The sequence below is a fragment of the Vanessa cardui genome, chromosome 12 (assembly GCF_905220365.1).
Source record: "Vanessa cardui chromosome 12, ilVanCard2.1, whole genome shotgun sequence".
NCBI lineage: Eukaryota > Metazoa > Arthropoda > Insecta > Lepidoptera > Nymphalidae > Vanessa > Vanessa cardui.
The window spans coordinates 6,035,254-6,060,304 of NC_061134.1; the positions used below are offsets into that span (position 1 = coordinate 6,035,254).

The following is a 25,051-nucleotide window of genomic DNA, read 5'->3' on the forward strand; positions in this document are numbered from 1 at the left end:
ACCCGTCAATAAATTGTACGGACGCGTACGGAATCGTGATGTAATGCTAATAATGGAATTTTACCTAGAGATCGTCTATGATCGAGTGCTCTTCGTAAAATATATATTTAGTAGCAAATTCCTTATTTAGTTTTGATATAAGTCTACAGCGGGATATTTTTTAGGTGTTTTTTTTGTGACTGTTTTTTATTAAAATACACTTAAAAAAATCTGGTTTAATTTCATTGATTTAGAATGAACGACACACACCGAATTTTAAAGTCGTATATGTTGTGTGTTCTTATTTTATTATATTTAATATATATTGTTTAGTCGGAACTGTAATAAAGGAAGCGATTTGTTACAGCATATAATCTTTTGTAAATATATTTTACGCTATTTTTATGAAAACCAATATGAACAAACATTATTTCATTATTGATTGTTATACAATTGCGATTGTATTAAGTTAACTTTGTAGCCCCTTTTAAAAGAATTTGTCAGCGGATTTTTCCCCCAAATATTGGCAACGATTTCAATTTAGTGCTTTTAATTTGTTCTGGTTCAATCTGGACTCCGGTTGTAACTACTAAGTTATATTTGCTAAAAATTAAGCTATTCAGAATACATAAAATAAAATCATTTTTTTTTTCGTTTGTTTTGGATTCTAATATGTACTAATCTATATCATACGATTAAGTACTTAGTATAATTACTAAAAACAGTGTTCAGAATAAAAACAGGCGTGGCCTAATAATCACAGACTGCTTTGCGAATGAATAAATTAGCAATAATTTAATATTATGCCTCGTCATGTTCTGCAAATCATGTCGATACAAGTCATGAAAGACGCGAAACTTGTAAGGGTTTTCTTAGCCCTTTAATTATATTCAATAATTCATTTCTAAGCATGTTGACCTTTAAATAATAGGTTAAAGGACATTGACAATACTTACATTATTATTTGCAAATCATAATGTTAATTATTATCTATTGATAATAATTTTAATCACAAATCAATGTTAAGTTATCTCAATAACCAGAATTTGAATTTATCGAATATAATTTATTACGACATAGTAATAATGAGTTTGTAACAAAGTTAAAAATATTTATACAGATTAAAAAATACAAACATCACCGTCTGTACTTAATGCTGGTTTGTTACGTAAAGTCGAAAAGTGTATAAATTAAATTTATTTCATTCATTTCCGTTCAACCAACCAGTTGCTATTACTACGTAATAAACGGAAGTGCTCACAATAAAGCAATCGGGTGCATGAATGATCTCCGGATGCTTAGAATGGCCATCATTTCACAGTATAGTATGTATAGGACTTAAACGATGATACTATAAATGGCAATTTTGTATACGTATAAATGTCATTGGTAGGTTTTCTTTTAGTAAGGAAATGTTATAAACTTCGTATGATTATTATTTAAAACAATGAAGATACGGAATATAGTCGCTATTAATAACATATTTCTTTTAATTTTGTATGTATCAATTCTTGCAAAATTATTGCAAAGATGCGCAGTCATCTGCAATAAGATATAAAAATCCACTGACGATGCTACTAACAATCCAGGCTTAATAAATATTTATCCGCTTGCACTTCTCGCCAAACGGCACACTTAAAATCATTCACAGAGCCCCATTTGGCGCCCAATGTCAATTTTGCAGATTACCCATCGTTGGAAAGTTTCAACAAGCACTCCTATCGAATGCTGTTATGCGAATAACACACTTATTGTATGGGTATTAATTGCAATAACTGTGTGCTGCAAAATTGTTTGTTCATGCAACGCGTAATGGATCCGAGCACTCTTCTCAATCGCTCGCGAAACGTGTTATGGATAAATGCTAGTGTGACTTTCATATCCTTACTGCTTGAGAGTTTGGCTCGCTGCACTTAGTACCTTATTGGTATAACCTATCCTGTTAATATTTAATAACAAATTTTAAAATCAGCAATCTGGACGTTAAGAAAATTTTGATTGATGATTATTATGAAAACAAGTAAAACAACCTTGATAACTATAACTTATTATAAAAATGTTTTTTTTTTTTTCGTATTAAATGGCGTTTCACTCAAAGTATGACCGGAAACATCAAAATGTCCGCAAAAGTTTGTGTATTAATCGCCATTAAAATTAGATCGATTTGCGTGTAATTGTTATAATATTTTTCTGATAGAATTGCAAATAGTTGCAATTGGTACAATTATTTTTTCAAACATCACGAACCGATATTTTCACCATAAAATGATTCTTCTTCCGTTTAATTCTAAGAGCTAACGTCCGCTTTCGAATTGACGATTTAATAACCGCAACTTGAAGATTTAATAAGGACGTCGTAACGAGATGTCGTCTCGCTGTCTACCGAACGTATGTCTGTCATTATAATCTCCCTACGATACGTTTTTATTATATTTAGTCTTGGATTGTTACAATAAATCATGACAAATTGTTTCAAATGAATAGGTGCAGCGCATTTAAACCTAGAAGTATATTATAATGTAGGTGCGATTAACCTGCGTTAGCGCAAGGGGTCATGTATATCTAATTTATTTTGAACTCGTCTATTGTCATAATTTTGTAAAGTGACATTTCTAAATAGTGATTGAAATCTATTTTATAAAAGTGTTTATTCATTTATAAATTGTTTTGAAAACTACAAACGTTAATGAAAGCGTTTACTCGACACTCCATACTTATGTTTATAAATAAAGTAGTGTGTTATTATTTTATTACAAAATATTATTATACAAAATGCGATCGACACAGCAATATCAAGAAGCAAGTAAATAGTAATGTTTGCGTTAGTTCACCTAGATAATGGATTGTGAATATCATTTTGTGAATATTTATGGCCTTAAATGTTGTGTAAAGTTGGTTATTTGATGTTACCAGTAAGAAGTTACGGAGGTTTTTGTATATGTAGTAGTTACCCAATTACTTACTCCCCAGTAGCTTCCAGGGACTTCTCAGTAGTAGCTAGAATTTTGAATATGCTCAGCGATCACGTGCATTTGAAAGCATTGTGAGTTGATTGTCTTGCTCTTGAATTTTCTATCTTTTTAGCCGTCAATAAAACATTGCCGTTCCATCTGACATGGAATGACAATATGAGTGAGTGAGTACTGACACTGTATTGTGTTTATCAATTATATCTGCAAATGACTTAGTCTTGTGATTGGCTTTGTTGTTAATGTAAATGTTAATACTTAGATGTTAATGGGTGTTTCGGCATTTAGCTGAGCAAATGCTTACGACTCTAAATGAGCTAGCAATCTTGCTCGGAAATATTATCGAAGCTGTGAACATATTCGGATCTATCACGTAGCCAAGCAGTAGTATAAGTTGCAAGTCAAGTCGAAAATACAGGCCGATTATTTCTAAATAGGCTGTCCGGTTGTACAGTTGCACTCCTTAGATGGTCGGTTGGCGCCAGTTTCTCTCGCCTTGTACGCCGCTCGCTAGTACGTTAGTTAATGATCGATCCATCTCGGATATAATCAATCGGACAATTAATAAATATTAAAAATAATATACAACATATCTATTTAATAATGTTATAGTATTTTTTAGTATTCGCTGTTTAAGCATTGCAGTAGAGATTTAATTTGTATTATTTTATAAATTATGGTATATATACGTACAAAATAGTATAATCCTTAACAGTGAACAAACAATTTGTAAAACAAACATAAAAAATTCAAGACTTTATTTTAACTTCATAACGTAAAATAAATTCTTCAGCGTGACGATTATAGACCACGGCGAGCGCACGAGACGATATAAAAATGATATAAAACACTTTGGGTGTTTCGGATGAATCTAAATCCCGCGAACCGCACAATGTCAAAATATTGTCAAAGTGAATTCCTCTTGTCCAATATATAATAATGATTTTCCACTTGGCAATAATCCTAGCGATTTATTTCGATCTCGGTAGATATTAAACCGCATACCGCATTTATCTAGGCGTCGGTCACTTTAGTTCGGTAGTCGGTTGTTGAACCTCCTTCTATAAGATGGGATAGGTTGAGACTGGCGGGCGACTGAGCGAGCGCATTCAGTTTCAGGTATTTGTTGCGTCGAGGATGGCGGCTGGGCGTCTCATTGTCGTTTTCGTATATTTAGTGGTGTCGACGCGTCACTCTCTCGTCCGGAAGCGTCTGTCGTCGGCGCGTGTAACTGGCCAGCTGCACCCGGACATGTACAGTTTACACCCATACTACCTATCCACTAAGCAGATGTAATTTGGCAAGATCCTGATAGACGTCTGTCCGGTCAACCTGCGAATTGTCACGTCTAGTGTTGCACGTAATTGTTGACGCATTTTGTAATTTATTGACGTCGACTGCCTCCCTGATCACAATAATGCTATAAATAGCCATTGAATAATGACCACTCACGAATAATATTTACAGCATATGTGCTTTCGTCCATATTGTAGTTCATATCATAAATTATATTGTTATAATAAATTAGCATAACAAATAGAAATATGTCTAAGATGCGTTGTATTCATTGATTATTATATTACAAAAAGCCAGACGGTATTGTTTATTATGTAACTGTCATTTCTTAATCTATCAGACGATAATTAAAAGATACCACGCCCACGCCGCGCCCACTTCTGGTCATCGGTCAAACTGTCTTACTGTATTGCTGACCAATTTACTTATTTATGTTTCATCTAAACAAATGTATGTTGAGTGGGAGCCGCTTTGTCGTGATGGACTGATAATTGGTCAGCTGTAATAAATGTCTATAGGAAACCAGTAGCTGGATTCTGTGATAAGGTATTGTGGAAATTTCATTTCTTAATGTAGTAACAAAATAAATTTCTTCTTAATAAATTTTATCAATGAGTAATGTATTTTTTTCCTTTATGTATAATACATAATTATATCACTAATTAGTGTTAGTAAAGGGGCAAATGTCTCGTATTTTTATTTGAGCTTTAGTAAACAGTAAAAGGTCAAACAGCAGCGGTAACCCCCGATAGTGCCTATGTCCAATATTGCAAATATTTTATCATTGGTACTTTTATTTACTATGCTTTTTCATATTTTTTTTATCAAATATATTAAATTATATATCAAATGATGATAATCTCATAACAAAAGTACATGTACTATATTAACGCGACATTCAACAACATTTTTTTTCCATTAAGGAGGAAAAAACACGAGCAAATCTGGGTTAATCCTACTATAAACTCTTATCTCAATAATTTACTGGAGACTATGAAAAAGCACTTTATGGATTTTATCCGGTCATATTTTTAGCGGTGGTAACTTGATATTATCTCGAGGCGAATAGTTTAAAGTGTTACAGAAACGTTACAATAAGTATGTAAACGCGGTTGTTTAATTAACTTCAGATAGTCATCCGCGAAGATAATTATCGGACAGTAATTGGTTTCAACTGAAGTGGTTTCGTACAAATTACATAAGTGGTGACATACCACCCACGTTATCAACTACATCTTTGTAGCGTAACTGGTGTTACGAGGCAGTTTATTAATTTGCGCGTAACACGCAATAAATTTTATAACAATGACATTTGCACATTTACCTTATGCAATTTCACTAGCGAAATGTGTATCGCCATTTTATTATTCGAATTTTTTTTTAATGAAACCAAAAAGCACTCATTTATAATACAAATTATGATTTTAAAACACAAAAAAATATCATAAAATAAAATTGTTTTCCGAGGTGTTGTTTAATAAATGTGTTTAGCACTTCTATGGTCTTAATAAGCAATGTTTAAATATTATAAATATATGTATTTTCTAAGTACGACTCATGCATTTGTAAGAGCCTTTATAATGAAGTTGCTCTTAAAATGTTTCTTTGAGAGTCGATATGAGAATCAAGTGGTTGCAGAGTTGTAGTAGCAGATATAGTTGCGTGAAATAACGCCTGACTCAACGAGATATCGTGTTGTATATTTTAAATATATTCTACAAACACACTAGTAAATAATTTCGTGCACCATATGACCGGCTATATCATCTGATTAATTAATTATAGCATCGATATGTCACGCGTTTGTGTATTTTTAAACGTAACATTCACATCGAATTTATAAATAGACGATAACTTTTTTCGAATGTATATGTCTGTCTTCTCATAATAAACTTAGATGAAACATTTTTTTAAATGAGATAGAATATATTTAGTACGTTTTAAAATGTAAAGCTCGTGGATGATTCACGTGTTGTATCTGAGTTTTATATACTTTTTTTTAAATAAATCATCACGAGAGGTATGCGAGAAGCACGATGAGCTGTTTCGTATAGACAGAGTTTGCATCTACAAGCGTTGGCGTGTTATGTGTTGGTGCGAACGTGCGGGACTGCGCACATCGGGCTACGCGCGTCGGTGACGGTGCTCGGGCCGGCTGACTGTGGTCGCATCGCCAGCGGCGGTGGCCCGAGTATATTTTTATTTGTCGATATCGGTGATCGGCGCCTGCTCCATTAGTCATGTGACAGTATCGACACAAGATCGACCCTCTCGGCCCTCTTTTAATTCCATCGATGCCCGCCAGACCGAACCTGCAGTATGCAAATTTACACGCGTACAGAACAACTGATGAATGATATACTGACGCGCCAGAGTACATTCACGCAATGCTTTCTGAAGAAGTGATGCGCTAATGGCTATGCGAATATTCAAAGATTGAATAGATTGCTATAATGTAAGCGCCGCTTAAAATAGAGCCTATATTTTATATCATAGATTTCTGATGAATGATTTCTTTATTTTGGTAGCTCTTTCAAATGTTATCTGATAATACATGTTCGCTGTCCGATTCACGAACTCTTATCTATTTTTCTTTTTAAATATTTTGTTACTGTTTTGTTTGTTTTGTTATATATTTCAAATTATAATCCTTGTTATTTTCTTTTATAAATACATAGAAAATTATTTACTTTTATACTTCTTAAATAGATAAACATAATTAAGCTACATATAAAGTGAGAAATGTTAATGTTACTTTAATAAAACTATTGTTGAAAGTATTCCTTTATTAAGGGATTATTTTCTAGTGTGAATTTTAATTCTACTTAAAGTGTGTTGTCAATAAACTGTTTGTTATGTAATATTTGAGTATCAAACAACGTAGTGTGCACAGGAATAGTGTGCGTCGGCGGCTGCGCGAGGGTCAATGCGCCCCGGCTGACTCACCGCGTGCGACATACGTACACTATAACATTATTACTTTCTTATAAGGTTGTCGTGTTTAAATAATGCATGTAATGTAACTGGTCGCAATTTGTGCTCTCTCGAGGGCGTTCAAGCCAAGCTGTGGGGTCGGAGGGTCCTAAGCAGGCCGGCGGAGCGGTCTTAGACTATGAATGCAACGCAAATGATACCGCTTGACGTCAGTGATTTCAAGTCTGTGTCATTCATAATATATGTAATTACATCTATTTTTTTAATTGTAAACGAATTTCAGTTTAATTTAGCGAAATATATTAGCTTATTTGAGCTACTATATTCGGACATTTGCGTATATTCATAACATTTGAACTGAATCTTTCTCTGAGTTGTTCGAATAAACTAAATAAACAAAGTGAAGCAGTGCTAATCGTAGTAGTATCGTACAATACAAATAGTAATAGAATACAAAAAGTAAGTCATTTTAAATTGGTACACATTTAATCGCGTAAAATATATAAATGTTTAAAATTAATATAGTGTGTTGCAATTTTATTTGAAAAGGAAATTGTTCATTATATTAGGGGCGCCTAGGAGGTATCATGGGCGTGAAGGCACGCATCTCTTCGCGCTTCGATATCGATTCTATCTTAAAAGAAACGCACCTATTGCATATTAAAATACAGAACGCAATTACCCAATGCAAATGCTGCGGTAATTATGTTTTCTTATGTATTTATCCTTTATAAATAATACCCACATAGGTTATTTATATAAAAATTTTAGGTGACGAGATATATTTTTATATGGTTATGTAGATTGTTTAAATAGCGACGATTGTACCCCTGAGTTGATAATTGAGAGCTTTTTTATGTTGATGTTCAGAATCCTTCTTAAAACGACGTATAGTCCATTCCAATGACAAAAGGAAACATTCAAAACATACCGTATTTTTCAATATCACAAGTGTTTTGTTGATAATTCCACTATAAGATTAACTACAAACAGTTCTTGATTAATATATCTTCATTTGTAATACAACAATATTTCACTAAACTACACAGATCCACTTTAATTTCACTTCCAAAGTAACGAAAACAGTTTTGTCGACATTCTAGACGCCATTTCTCGATGACGAACATTAAAAATAGAGGCCTCATCTAGGCATGTTCGCTAAACGAATGTAGACGAATGAATTTATACAGATAAAAAATATATTATTTTAGTTTTAAAATTCATTATAGATATTTTTTTTAAATATATTTATTGAATTGGTTGTAATATATGATATGAATTATTTATTAGAAACGTAAAAAGTTACCTAACGATAGATAAAAAAGTTATTTTTATACAGTAAAGTTTTTACATAAAAATAATATTTTTACCAAAAATGTTAAAAGAATTATTTTACTTAAAAATAATCTCTTATCTCGAAATGTAGATCAGTTTTGTGCATAGAAATTTTATAGTTTTGAAAATAATACAATGTTAAGAAAGACATTCGTCTCTCATCTTTCGTATCATGTGCACGGATGCATATTCGGAATTCTCTGAAGTTTTTTATTACGACCTGACTTTGTTTAAACGGAAAATTACTTTTAAAATAAAAAAAAATATATCGTTCTTTAGCATTAATTATCCATTCATTCAATTATTTTCACCTCACTAGTCGAACGCAAATGACATATCAATTCAAGGTCAAAGTTGTTTATTTACCTTTTCTCCTCTTCCCATTGGAATAGACTATAAATTGAATAGGCACACATCCAAGGCTTTTAGCATTTAGAAATTCCAAAAGATTTTTGTGGTAAAAATACCACAAGCAATATAGAGCACTACAGAATATTAATTATTCTGTCTCAATTATGCCACCATTATTATTAAATGTACTTTAAAAGTTAAGCAATGTTATAGCTATGTAATTTAATATTATTTGAATTTGAGGCTGAGGTTCAAAAGTCAAAGACTTTCCAAAAACACGTTACGACGTAGTTTATTTCAATTTATTCGACTAAATCAATTTGTATTAATCCGAGTTGTAGTTTCAGTTCCTCTAGCTACGTAACGTGAACAAACTGTAAGCCCAAATTACCACAAGGTCGCTAACTATTGGCTATTTTCCCCGTCAAAAATAACACATTATAATTACATTTCCATTAATTGTACCAAACGAGCTTAAGTGAGAAAACGTTTATCAGAAGGAAGTTTACGTGAGTCGATCTAAATGAAATATTCCGAACCGACACAGGACCAGCATTAAACGCATTATCGTGTTATCGATCAGCGTCTTTAAAGCGGCTTGCAATTAGTAGTTTATTTAAGCGATGCAAGTGCGGACCTCCCGCGCTTGACGCCAGGCCTGACGCCGCCTTCTTGTCTTTATGAAATTATCACTAAATTGAGAGATAAAGTCTACTCTCTGACGTGATAATAGCGCCCCCCGGCGACTACTTTTGCCTATTTAAGGCATGCAACGTATCAAGGAAGAAATTGTAAATTACAACGGTTTTTTGCCAAGGATTACTTGTTAATGAATCTTGGGTAATTTGTGTTTAATATTTAAATTACTGTTACTTATGTCAATTAAAATTGACCATGGTATATGGTGTAGTTAATGCGATACCTTAATGTACGAAGAGCGACGCCGTGGGGCGGCATGTCAACAGTGGTATCAGAGTTCGCAAAGGGCGTTCGGTTCTCCTTAAAAGGCACTGTCACTTACGAGAGACCTTTCATAACACTTAATAAGATGCAGTACGAGTGTAAAGTTTCGTGATGGATCCGTGAGAGTAGTCACGAGGCGCCCGAGGGCCGTGGGACAGGGCGACTTTGTTTTATTTTTAATGCTTTACGTTGTGCCGGCAGCTAATTACACGGCGGGTCGCTTTTTAACGAGCACTCATTCAGCTTAACAGCACGCGCACGCGCAGTCGTCACACCTACGCACGTTTTCAATGGTATCAGAAAACACTTCTCCGTAAACTAAAGAGAAAATAAATCATCTATAGTTGTAATACACAATGTTTATTTTATTTTATACTTCTTACAGGTTTAGGTATATTAAAACTACTAATTTTACCACAATATTTTATGTGACAGCCAAGACATTTTATGAGGCATAAGGTATAGGAGCGTATACTTCTAAAATAATAGAGATTAAGTAATGTTGTCGCTACCAAATGCTGACGTAAAAGCAAGAAAACTACAATGTCTCTGTTTTATGATCAGTCTTGGCGATGTAAATTTGGTATAGGTTAGTACTAACACGATTTTATATTTAAATAGAAACGCCAACGTTACGACCGGAGTAAGATATATCAAAAGTTATAGTCGCTGAATGTACGTATAAGTCCGATAATATTCTATTCATTTATAGATTAGATATATTTGGAATTTATAGTTAAACCTTACGACCTATCTCCTTGTAATTTATGCAGAACAAACATATTGCGATTGCGTACATTTGTATTTCTGAATAATTTTGTTTATAACTTGGATAATATAGTTTTCATTTTGTTACATCGAATAAATAGCTTGATATTGTAATAGAAATTTTAAAGATCATGGATTTGTAGGAGCGTTTTCCCAGCAAATAATAACGAGAAGTCATTGTATATTATATCCTTCTTATGTACAGACCTTGACTTCAAAATATACAATATGTGTTTTTCCATTTTGTGAGACGATGATGATTTCGTGACATAAGTGGTTTAAATTGAAGTTCTAATTGCTGTTCAAATATATTCAATTATCTAATTCTTCCATTTAGCAACATTTGAAATGACTATCTTCGAGTCACGAAATATCATAACGATTGCTCGATACAAATGTGTCAGAATTTCAGCCAATACATAGTCATGAAGTGTCACCGCAAATTTAGCACAGGGAAACTCTGATGCTGGTTCAGATCTTAACCCGCGTTCCTTCCTCCTTGGTTAAGATTTGCGTATGATATCTACTATGCGATCTCGTATCTGTTATATAAATATGTATAGGCTTTTATTTTTTCAAACGATTAACTTGTGCGTGTTAAGTTTATTTAATAGGAGCTGCATTTACCATTTCACGTCGATAGAAGATAGTAATAAAAATGTAAACCGTAAAGGTAGGTGATTGGTTGTTGACGGGCCACACCGTATGCTGCATCGCAGTTACAGAACGATAGCGATCTTACTTGAAGCACAGCTTTCCAAATAGGGAGGCCGAGTTCCCAAATAGGCAACGGTCAGACGGTCGCCGCCACCGCCATCTTCACTATCGAGGACGCAACATTTTCCATTGTCTACACGTTTTTGCCCTCTCTGAAACCAATATTGCATCTTCATCGAGGACATCCAGTCTACTATAGACGGTGTCACTGTACCCAGCGCTGGAAATAAACTTGTTTCGGCGGCGTTTTCTAGGATATCGCTATTTTCAGATATACATAAGTTATTGTGAAATGTTGATTTAGACAAGGAGTTGAGACTTCACTGAGATAAACACATGATTATTTGTTTTTTTTATTTATATAATAATTTAGTGAGCGCAAAGAAAGCGAACGATTCGATTATTTAATGTAAAAAATATTTTATGAAGTAAAAACAGATATATGTTTAAAGCAATACGAAGCGACTATTAAAAAGAATAATTGGATTATGACTCAGAAGGTCCGATGCCAAGTGTAATTTTCTATAGCTTGAGATAGTGCGAACACTCTATAAAGCGTGTGCTCTGTGGCATTGACTAATCGCTCATGACTGAATACTATCACTTACTGACCTCCAGTTACCCTCGCTGGCGTCAGTGGAGATAAATAGAATACAGTGAGGTGCTGCGGGGTGAGTGGGCGCAGTCTGGCGGGTGGCGCGACGTGCCCGCTGCTGGCGCACTCGCACACCCGCTCACACCCACTACGACCACGCTTTATAATATTTCTAACAATTCAACAAGAAGTTTATCTTCATTTCAGACATGTTTATGTCGACATTTCTGTTAGCTAGTTAGTAGAGTAACAGAAATCACATTGAGATATGCGACCGCAACTGCCGTCGCGCGGCGCCGGTGGAATGTAGCCTTGGGGATTGATCGTAATGTTCAATGGATGAAATATGTAGGCACGAAATCAATAAGCAACCGTTGGGCCTTTCAAGCTTATTAATCTCAATTGGAAGTCAATTGGCACTTAAATCCTTTGCGATTTGTAACTTTAATTACAAAGAGGTTAACAGATTTGTATTGCGGTATCGTTTATGTCGAGGATAGTCATACGAAGAATGTCGTAGACTTGGAGCCTTCGAAGATGATTATAAATGCTCATGTGCCGACGAGCCTGAGCTATTGCGGTATTGTATTCAAATCCTCGCGCGTCACCATGCAGGGTGCGATGCCGCGTCTGGCAGGCGCGAGACGTTCTTTGTGGCGACACACCTCTTCAACTTGCAATTTATTTCACATATGTAGGCATTCTACTCTTAAATGATTAATTTTGTATTAATATTCAGCATGAATACGGACTAAACGAGAGCGAAATAATTAAATTAACTTTTAGGAATTGTCACCTGTTTGCGAGGTCATAATTCAGCAGAACTCTTTACGAATATCAAAATGCAATTCCTCGAGATTGGTTTAAATGAATTTATTACATAACCCAAGAGAATACTAAGTTGCAAACGTTTAATATGCAAATTAAGTTTAGCAGAGCACACAAGGGTTATAGCAAAAAACATCCTGATCGAAACAAAAGTTGCATGAAATATGGTTACATATATACAATATAAAGTCAATATTTCTCGTTGGCCTCACTAGAGGTGTCGTTTAAATCTCGCCGAGTAATCGTGTGGGGTAAAGTTGAGATATAGGAGTGCAACTTCTATGAGAACAGACATTAAAGTCAGTGTAGTGTGCCTTACGTAGGCGCTTGACTTTAAACATTTAGACATTGCATATCAATTTCACTTTATAACAGGACTATTAGCTGTATTAGTGTTCAATAATAATATTACTATACATATTACACTCATAAAATATATTAAGTAAGAGTTACGGAGACGTTTGCGTTTATATCTTTTAAAAGCACGTAAAATAAAGATTCAAGATTAAAATAAGGTAATTTATATCTTAAAGGTAGGTTCAAAGTTTTTGAAACCAAAATTAAATTATAATCAGGTCAGCCAGAGGCGCTGAGAGGCGCTCTGTCACCAAACAAGTATAAATAATCCTTTTAACTTTTGCCGCCGCTATGTTTTTCTTAGAATAATTATATTCTTGAAGCGATAATGATATAAAAATATCATTCGTTAATTATACTGGATAAGTATAGTTTATTTTTAGTGGTTGTTATAACATTGGATAGTAATATCATAATTATCTACATCACATTCTCTAAATGTATTTAATCACGTATCATGAAGTCAGTATTTAAAATGCGTTACTTAGGAAATCATTAAAGTTTAATAAGAAATTTTGTTCATATAAAAATTGTTTAATCAACACCGTATCAACTTGTAAAGAATATTAATTACGCGTTTGTATGTTTTTACCTCATTCCTTTATCTCTGGCGCCAGCGAGTGCGTATTGTTGACCCTTTACTCAATTCACTGCTGTGCCTTGAATGTGGATAAATAGTCATAATTGGCACTTATATTACTTTTTTACCGTCTGTCGGCTCATGTTAACAATTCTTCTTGTTTCTGGAACATAATATATAATGGTTTAAGTGTCTCTTGTACTTTTTATAGAGCTGACGATAAAATTTATGATACAATACTTTATTTTTTATACGTTACAAATCATAGTGAAGTGAGCCCACCAACTGTCACAACATAAACAAAAGTCTCGCACGCTTCTAAGTCGCTGTGACGCCCCAATAGTAAATGTTTCACGCCATATTGTACACTTTATTAACGTGAATGTTGGCATCTCTGCTCGCCCATTAATCTCCATATAATTAAATGATCAAGTGAAATTATATTTAGCCTAAGAAATGAGGACGTGCCCACGCCCGTCGCGGCGCGTTTCGTTCGCCCTATCGGACCACATTGAAAACCTCACGGGCGATATGAAATACTTAAGTATTAATAAGTTGACTATTAACAAAGTAAAGGTGATCAAAAACACACCTTTATAAGCATCAAACGAATTTTCTTCACGTTCTTCGACGGAGTTTAGCAGTCGTAAATAAATCCGACGTATTTCTCAGCGCGTTTATCATCGTTATGTACACCGTTACATTTCCCTATAGGCGCTATGACCGACTCGATCCGACATTCGCATAAACTCACCGCTAATACACATTAAGGTTTATACGTTTAGGCATTAGTAATAAAATATGTTAGTAAAATGATTCCCGTAAACGTAACGGTTTAGTGTCTCTCGGCTGTAGGTATAGGTTATCGCGAGAGGCTTTCTACGAGGTCTGATAACGGAGACACAAAACCATTAATGAGTGTTCTCGCTTAGTGAAATCGTCGAGGAAAAATCTCAAGTCTTATTAACATAGTAGTAAAGCTAGTTTATTCATAATTGGCGGTTATCTCCCTCCCTAGAGCAGTGCGTGCATTGCGCCCCGCCCCGCGCCTCGTCGTCGCGCAAATAAATTGCGATCATAATATCGCGCAACATCGACCCGGCCCGACCACAATTAAAATTTGCATTCTTGTCCTTTGATTGATAGCTCTGTTCAATAACAGAGAACCCTTCTGATATGTGTTAAACCTCATAGCGTTTAATAATAATGTTTTACGTACCCTTTATCTTTACCGCATTTTTTTAGTCGATGTTTTGTTTTATATAAGGACCCACCTTAATATATTCGTTTTAATGGATTTTATTTATAAAATTATTTGTAAAAAGGATACAGTCAGGCAGTGTTTCGTATTCCAGCGTGTCGCTTCTTCGGGGGGTGTGTCATAGGAACTAAGACGAAATGGCGTCATGGACGCATTAAAATAATCTTTTGTTTAAGTAATTTTAATAATAGAATTAGTAAACTAGACGCCTCCGTTCCATTGCGCGTGCAAAACTTCAGGCATGCATCAGGCGTATGCAAAATTTCAACTTGATCAGTCCTATGGAACTGGTGTGAAATTCAAATGCGAAGACACTACTCCCTGACAATCATTAAATAAACAGATATTAAATAAAAGCTGATGAAAATCATTACATGTATCTATATGATATTTTGAGCTGTTTATATTAATAAAGAAGTTTTTGTTAATATAAGCAGCTCAAGATATAATAGTAAGTACACAATAGTGTGTGCAAATCCAAGTCTAACCTATATACTCTCTATTCCCTCATACTTATGATCTGATGAGATGGGTATCCGGTACGACAATAGGTAGATTAATGAAGGACAAGATTGTGAGAATATCATCTTCCAAATTTGATCAGGCTAATTTCCTTAGCTCTGAGCCCAAGCTCTAACAACAAAATTAAATTCTTAATTTTAATTAATATTCTAGTGTCAAAAACAAAGAAAATTCGTACATACCTCAGACATCCTTAGAATTATGCAGACAAATATCTAGATCATATTAAATTATGTATGAGCTCTTTCCCGAGACGTGGATAGACGTTATAATGAGCTGTATTTTTCAAAGAAACTAGACTGAAATAACATCAATATTATTAATACGCAAAATATGCACTGTCTATATCTGTTGCCCGATGGCGTCTCATATTTGCGAAAATATTTTTTAAGTTTGTTTTTATGAGGTGCAACTGTACGAACGCTCATTCCGAAAGCATTTGTAGAATGATACTCAATAAATTATACGATATTTTTGTTTAGCGAGTTGGCAGCTGTCCACTGTCTGCTACTGGATATTATGATATTAGACTAATAATCGATTAGGCGATGAAAAAATTTACGTAAACGAACATAAATATCAGTTTTTTTTAACGCCTTTATGGAATGGTTATAGTTATTGGATCGTTATTTTAAAGACTAAATTTTAATACTGTTATGAATCTACCCACATTTTCAATATTAGTTTGCCCCCGATAAGGTATTCGCTATCTGTAAATCTGTCTTCACCTCGTAAAATCGTTTCATTACACGCCTACCATAGATTAATTATGTGAGAATAAAGTTCATGTCGTCCGTCGATAAACGTCTAATAAGGAAGAAGCAAGATGATTTATATGATATTTACGGCCACTGCGAACTAATTCGAAAATTAAGAATCGTTTCTTTAACTTTTTGCATTTTAATCAGGAGTCATTGGAAATAAACATATATTTGTTGAATTATAGGCATATGAAACGAGAAGAACCAGTCACAATTGCGTCAAGCAGGCGCCGGACCCAGTCAATGAAGTCTACAACAATAAATAAAAATTGAAGGAAACGAGACCGTACTGATATAGACACAATTTATGTTTTATCTTTGTCGCCACGATGCGTTTACAAACGCGATATGTGTTTTAATTGTTGCTCAATGCTACTAAATCGAATACATACGCTAATTGAATTAAATTCAGGTAAAAACTTGACTTGAAGGTGAAAAAGGTCAGTAAGATGCCAATAGTAGGCAACGAAACTTAGTAGAAGAGACAGGAAGCTGTAATGCAATGTCGTCAGCCTTGCCACGTATTTTGTATATCTGTACCGTATACATTCTTGTTATGATATATGTAATATTAATTATTTTAAATTATTATGAAGTAATATCAGACTAATATGTATCTGATAATTATTTCATTATATTGAACTAATATAATTTTATTAATTTTGCTTATTCTGTCAAACTACAAGAATACGGCTCGGATTGTGTATAATAAAACCGCGGTTTAATCAATAATAAAATTAGGAAAGTAAGTATAATACAGATTTGAAATCACGATAAAAATCCATGTAATATAACCTTTAATAAAATCTCAAAATATGTATCTTGCGTCGTGATGAATGGGAAATCCTAAGGACAAATTTATATCACTTAATGAGTACTTTTGTAGGAAGCTCTATTAGTAAGGAAAATTCAAATTGATTGACAGAATGATTCTCCATAATTTCATGGTACTGAGAATCTGTTTAAAACGAGTGTTTTATATGTAGAATGATGTAACTCAATTAATAATGCCAGATTTAAGGACCATTTAATTATGAAGACAAGATATTCAAATAATTAAAAAACAATATCTAAAAAATATACATAATATCATGTTATGCCACTGCCATTAGTCCTTGATCGGACCGAGTCAGTGTGGCGACTATTCTGCTGTGTCCATATTAATCGAATCGAGACGAACAGCGCACGCGAACCCAAGAGGCACTATCGTGCGCGCGGTATCAGCTAACATTGGCAATTAATGGCTTCGTTTTGTACGATTCATTTGATTATATACCATAAGATTTAATGTTTCGTTTTCAATATCTTTTAGTTTCCTATAATAATGTAGATACCGTTAGAATATAGACAATGGTGATTAACTTTTCTCTAGGACATTGTGGAATCCTATGATATTTATAACAGTAAAAGTACTTTTATGAAAATCATGTATCAAATATTATTGAAAATTACTCGATCTAATTTTACTATAGGTAAGTTTCTAGATTTTGTTTTAAAATTAAACATGTTTTATTTATGGCAACACTAATAAAATAAGAGCAATTGAAAAAAAATGACATACGTAAATACTGTAAAATGTTAATAGGAAAAAATAACTAAAAACTAACTTAGTTAAAGCAGATGACGACTTTTGTCGACATATTACGTCGGTGAGATTACGTCGAAAAATGTCTAAATTAAATTATCAGTGTACTGTAAAGCTATAGAAATGATTAATTATACATATTTATTACATTATTTTTAAATACCTATTTTAGTAATAACTCACAAAGTTACGAATTTACAACTTAATAATCAAATTATCCAAATTTGAATGAAGGATTTGACCTTATTCGTTTGATATGTCAGTAGCAGGATCGCATTGGCCTCAGGTGTTGGTCGTCTTGCGGCCACGCGTATTATGTAAAGCGGGGAGTATCAAATATCAGCAACAGGTGTCGATCGCGGCAGCTCATAAGAATTATTGTTGCGCATCGATTTAACCAACCATGTCGACGATTAGTGTCTGTGTTGATCGACCAAATAGAGTTTTTAATTGCTGTTTACAAATTATATAAAAACATTATGACTCAAGTTTTATAGAGCTTATCTACGTTATTTAGTCGTAGTATTTGCGTTTTAAACTTTAAAGAATAAGGAACTAGCTGGTAACCTTTATATTTAGAGCGTTTTTTTTTTAATTATCACTGGCCAGTTTTTTAACATGCGTCATTTTAAAAAAAAGAGGTCAAAGCAGCAAGCAGTTTTTATTTAAACTGTGAATGAAATATATTTAATAAAAAATCTTTATGTTTAAGAAAACTAAATTAATATGTCAATTTTTTATATACCTAGGTTTTGTTTTTATAAACAAATAATTCTTGCTATTATTTTTACATAATCAATTAAAATGTTTTATTTTTTTTTGCAAATAATTCATTTTTGTGTATGTAAGGTATAATATAAGTTTGCGCTAAGCGATGCCCGGCTAACATTTGCTTTGGCAGACTAAATATCAAAGTCCACTCCTTATAGCTAATTCACAGCAAACAATTTATGCTCTACCCACGCTTGCTGAAATACGGCGCACGCCTATTTCAACCCTTTTATGTTGAGGATTTATTGAAGCGACTCGAGCATGCTTCAATGAACCGGCCGTATACCTTTGCCCGCTTGACATGTAAGTCATACTTATCGTGATCTATGACATGACAATGCAGTGGAAACCGTGGGGCCTCGCATACCACGCTTCAAAGATGACAAATGGTAACTAACTACCTTCTATACCTACCGTATCGACGTTTTTCAAGTAAATAAGTCATGTTATGATATTGTGAATATCTCGACGCTCGCGCCGTAATACATTAAGTGTAAATGTGTTTTTTTTTGTTTGTAGCATTAAATTAGCAACATTATTGCTAACCAACATATTATTCGTGTATTTTCACGATGATCCTGACAAATTTATAGATATTGAGTATATTCAAAATAAACAAGTGCATATATATCGGGTACAAATTTCCATAAACAGATCGTGAGAGCAGCATAAGACGGGCGTCGCCAATACTTCATTTCCCTGGCGAGCCGTTTCTGGCTCCGCGCCAACGTTTCCGAGAACATGGGAGAAGGTTACGCGATGTCTCGCTTTAGTTTATATGCTTAAATCATATCGAATATTTTTACAGGTATTCACTGATATGCGTATTAAGAAAGTCCACTATTCCACACTTTATATAAGAAATTTGAGTTATTAGTTTTAAATTCCCCTTGGCTTATTATAGTTAAGTCAAAAGATTTACTAGACGGGTAGACATCGGGGCTGTAAGAAATATTAACCATTTCTATATCAACAATGTGCTACCAACCTTGTGCCTGTTGTTACAGCGGCTCTCTCGTCCCTTCAAATCGGAACACAACTACTAACTAATACTAATTAATGCCGTTTGTTGTAGAATATCTGAAGTGCTCGGAGGACTCTACGCCCAAGTAAATTAGTGAGGTCTATGCGTTTTTATTCTGTCACTTTGAATATTCTAAAAAAAATGAATAAGGATTTCCATTAAAAATTGAAGTTATCTACTTTCCAGGTTAAGCCTCTATAATTACAATTACGTAATTGTTTAAATGCATGCAAATTGCAATCACGTAATATTTTTGTTTCTGTGTTGACTCAAAAACGAGCATTTTATTTTTAAAAAGACATAAGTGCTTATCTTTTCCTCTGACGACAAAAATAGTTTATGTAGATAGAGACGTTTCGCTGCCACGATTACTTAGTCAGAGTCTATCGTCTGACATGGTAAATGCGACGCGTGATTGTCGCATCCTTATCCAAGGCTCCCTCCATCCTCATTATAATGGCGCGGATACCGAGCCGTAGCGAAAGAAATATATGGATAGAAAGCAGTGTAAGTCGTATTGACATTAAGATCAATATGTTCTCACGCAACGTGTCTCGGCCACTATCAGTGCACTCGTAGAGTGAGGTTAATTAAATAGTTACAAGAAGGCGATAACAGTGACGCCTATTTATAGAGGCCGGGCCACCTTATCGACCTAAGCCATCTGATAGTGATCTATTTACCACACCGAATCGCTCACACTAGCCCTTCGTAGTGGCTTTACGACCGAGGTTTGTAGAATGCATTAGTAATTTCTATGTTTATTATGCGTAAGTTGACTTTCACTGTTCTTTAGGGTAATAGGTGACAATACGTAGTAATCCGTATGGAATGAGCCGTGAGTAATTATTCAATTAGATAATAACATTCATTAAAACTGTAATTAGAAAGGCTATGACTAGTACTTATGTATATATAATATAAATAATTTATACTTTCCCAATGCGTTAAGACTTCTAAATTCTTAAATAAAATATTCACTGTAACATATAGGTTTTTAGCTTATTCGATTTTACGATGTGTCGATATTATAAACGTCATCGACAAGTGACAATATTTAAAGTAAATGCTACCTAAACCTGTTTTATTTACGACAAATCGCATTAGTTAGGATGCGAATAGATACTGTTAAAGTTTTGAATGCATTACGCGGTTGTTTTCTACCTTTCAACGCTACAACCTGCACTTTTATTTTTAGATGTCCTCTCGACTGCGGTATGTAAATGTGTCTTGTTAACCTGCGGGCACCGGTTTAGTCTATTAAATTATTAAATTAACTATTAATCTTACACGTGTAAAACAATCAACACGATTATTAATTATAATAGATTTGATTAACGTCTGATCATATGTAATTAGCCGTAATCGTAACATTTATTTGCATTTCATAATCACGTGCACAAAGACTACCAAAAAACTGGACTCGTATAATTTAATAGTATTTATTTATCGTGTGTTTTTTTATTTAGGTATACTAAAATATGCAATTCGTATTTAACAAGTTAGTGCAGACTGTTTCGATTTAAAAGTGCCAAACGAAAACAAAGATATTACTTTGTTTTGGCGCGGCGCATCTCTTTATATAATTATATCTGTGGTGTTTTGTTTTTTAAAGCCTGTGACATGTTCGTCATCACGTCACGGCGGCGCGCCGTTAATCATGAGAGAAAATATTAAATTAAACGTCGTATATCCAACGTTTGGAAGATCAAAAAGTATATCCGTTTATTTGGCTTCGACGTCATTCGAATACGTCGAATTGCAAATTTTAAGGCCACATGCGGTTAATCTATGATTTCTGTTAAATAAAAGATAAGCTTCGCTTTATTTATCGTTTTGCCGTGTAATTAATTAAAATTTCAAGTGGCATTTTAAATCGTGACCGCGCCTTTAAATTAATTAATGAAATTTCCAACTGTTAAAACAATTGTCGACGATCGTGATACATTTATCATTGTAGTACATTGGAAAGGTTGCAACTTTCCAGCTATTTCGCTCTGCTGATAAATCCGCCAGGTGAAGGTGTCCGTTATAACTAAAAGCAGCTACGACGTTGTTTGTTACCGAATACCCCCCGCCGCTTTACAGATTCACCAATAACAAAAGGCTAGACGCAAAATCTATATTAAGAACGTACCTGTAATACAATTATTTTTATTGAGTGTTAATGTTTTTAATTGGCGTTGTTCAATCACTCTTAATGTTTGGATCATGGTGCGTGCCCTTATAAGGGCATCTAAGAAAACTAAAAACTCTTTGGTTTTCAGTTTGACTCAGATGTCCTGTGTGTTGGTTACAAAATTACTTTCAATTTGTTGGAGCTTTTTTGAGGATTATTTATAAACTAAAAAAAACTCAAACTTATATGAAAATTCAATTGTGCTATGCATTGTTGCTTTATTTTCATTTGTTTTAACCACTAGATAATAATTTTCATGGGTCAACGCGTTGGTTATGGATTAATATGGACATATGCATTGTTACAGAATGTCAGTTCGGGAAACAAGCGAAAGAACTCGGTTCGACGTGGTTCGCGGACCTCGGACAGCCTTTCGGTGTGATGTACTGCATCAAATGTGAGTGTATATCGGTAAGTATGGGCATAGCTCTATTTTTATCGGCTTTGAAATATATTTTAATTGTTATTTCATTTTTTTTTAACTAAAAATAAATTGACAAATTTAATTTTGTAACTAAAACATTTTTCCATTTTTTTTCTTTGTTGAAGCAAGTGTTCTTGGCGTAAAATTGCAAATTTATAGAGATACATCAATTTATTCAAATTTTAAGAATCACTTATGAAATTGTAAATTTTCCTCTAGGTACAAAAGAAGCGTCGGGTTGTAGCAAAGGTGCACTGCCGGAACATAAAGAATGAATGTCCGGAACCTTCCTGCGACACACCCACACTCCTGCCCGGTAGATGCTGTAAGACCTGCCCAGGAGATATAAATTGTGAGTATATTGTATTATAAAAATACCTGGACTAAATAAGTAGGTATTAATTTAATAAGTAATTAATCTTAATGCACTTTTTATCCAGCATCGAGCGTCTAAACCGCGGATTAAGTATTTTCGAGTATTCTCGGTGTATTTACCGAGAGCAAATGAAGAGAAGAGAATTAATAATAATAACATTATGGATTTTGTACCCATTTGGTTTGGTTACTAGTACAATAATTGTATTCGTAATTAAAAAAATGAGTGAAACACTCAAATAGAATGAATGCAATTCGATTTGTGATAAAGTAAATTATATATAATCTACTCAAACCATAAGAGGACGAAACCCAAATATAAAACTTTGCCATTGAATTCCAATAACATCACTGGAGGGTTTAATTTAAATAAGAATAAGATATATTAATCAAGAAGTGTTAATAGAGTAAAAAAGCTTTATTTGTTTGGAATATATTGTATTATGCTTATGCTATTCTAATTTAACGGATCATTTGAGAATATCAAAAGAGCATCGTGATGGCAAGCTAAAGACAATGTGGAGACATATATACACGATGTTAATAACGATATTCAACGGTTCGAATAGAGTTTAATTGCAGAGGTTGTTATTGTATTCATTTTTGTATTCCGTCTTATCGCGTTCCGATTAAATTGTTACGTTATTGACTTAATATAATTTGAGACTATAAATGGATGCGCTAAAAATGTACGATTCATAACTTAATCATACTTTTAAAAAAACAAATTTTACTTATTGTAATTATTTATATTAAAATTTTACTTAAAATTAAGCGAAGAATATAGTGTATATTATATATACCTAATGTAAATCTTTAGGTTCTTTATTTGTTATAATTAAATGACACTATGTATACCTTATATACTAATTTACCTGTAATTAATGAAACGAATTTATCAGATAATAAATCGACTGAATTAGTGTATTTTTTACTTAGAGTTACATAGTTTACTTGGTTGATGGGAAAATTTGTTTCCGTGAAGTAACGTAAACAAATATACCAAAATGAGACGAAACTATTTTTCGATCGTAAAATATTCTTGAATTAAAATTATGAGTAAGGCTTACTTTCTGTTATTGAATGACAAACGAATGAAGCTGCTTACTTTTTGGTTGACACTAGTTGGTATAATAAAAAATATATTTATAAATTATGGAATTTAAAAATACGATGTATCTGTTTTGTCAACAAATACGTTATCATTATACGTTTTATTTTAGGTCAGAAGTCTGCTTTAATGACAAAAATCATGAATTTATAATAATAGCTCGACAAGACACTTCAAAAATGTAAAAAGGTTTTATTTCCCGTACAAAATCATCTTTGCATAGATATGACTAATTATAACCCAGACATAAAGATATTCATAACTATTTCAATTGAGTCGAGACTTTTCTTGGTGTCGCGAAATAAAATATAATGGCTGAAAGTCAACATTTACATTAGCCATCTAAAAGTAAAAGAATTTTTTGTCATGTATCATTTTTATGACCTCTTAAATACCGCTAGAATTTAGATAAGTGATATATGCTTATCCATTTAATGTGTAGAATTTGTTCGTTAGTTTATACTATCTGGTGTCTAGTGGAATGAAAAACTTTTCGTTATGAACATTGAATATTTTGTGCAATATGTAATAAGAACATAAATAGTTCTGACCTGTAGGTTATGAGATTTTCTAAAAATGAAATGCGACGTTCATTAAAAATTCGAAGAGAATTTAAAGATAGAATACCTAGAGATTGAAATTAGAACAGGTCAATTTTACAAAATTTCGTTTATTAACTGAACTTGCATGAATTTACTGGCGATTCATTTCGTACTCAGAATCACGCACTATATGTTCTTACACGAACGCACGCTCATCATGATGTCTGTCAGATGTCGATTCAATTTCATTTCTTAAATTGGTGATGTCACTCTTACTTTAGTCAATATATATTGACTGATGTCATGCTTTTCCAACTTGACATTGTTTGTTGCTAAGCCGATAATGTCCCTCGAGCCGGAACTTTAGTATCTTCTCTTTTTGTTAACATAGCGTTCCTTTTGCGGTACAAGGCGATACAATCTTCTAGCGTGTTTCGTTTCAATTCCATCTTAAAGCTTTCTCTTAAATTTATCAAGAGAAAGAACCATTTAACATTACCTTAACTCGTGACATGGTAAACTACGAAATACAACTAATAATAAAATAAAAAAATAATATATAATATAGTGCGTCATTCATCATCAAAGTAATACTTGAATAAAAAAAAATCCTGTATTTTTAGAAGTTACATAACAACTAATAGTAATCAGTCTTTGTTTGGATATATCTAATTAATATAAGTATTAGTCTCGGGAGGTAATGGGAAGAATTAATTTGAAACTTATTAAAATTGTCAAAGAGGTAATGATTTATTGATATCGTCTTGATTTCGTTCGGAACAAATACCGCCGCAACAGGTTGGTGACTCACGGGCCATCTGTCG

At 33.4% G+C, this 25,051-nt stretch overlaps 1 protein-coding gene across 1 annotated transcript in view; it reads left to right on the plus strand.

The window, feature by feature from the left end:
• LOC124534162 (dorsal-ventral patterning protein Sog-like) overlaps positions 1 to 22,653 on the plus strand; it is a 33,749-nt gene extending 11,096 nt beyond the window's left edge. Inside the window, exons 2-4 of the mRNA XM_047109869.1 lie at positions 22,083 to 22,186; positions 22,419 to 22,551; positions 22,640 to 22,653. Of these exons, the coding sequence (XP_046965825.1) occupies positions 22,083 to 22,186; positions 22,419 to 22,551; positions 22,640 to 22,653 (251 nt within the window). The remainder of the gene's footprint in view (positions 1 to 22,082; positions 22,187 to 22,418; positions 22,552 to 22,639) is intronic.
• Positions 22,654 to 25,051: the final 2,398 nt, after the last annotated feature.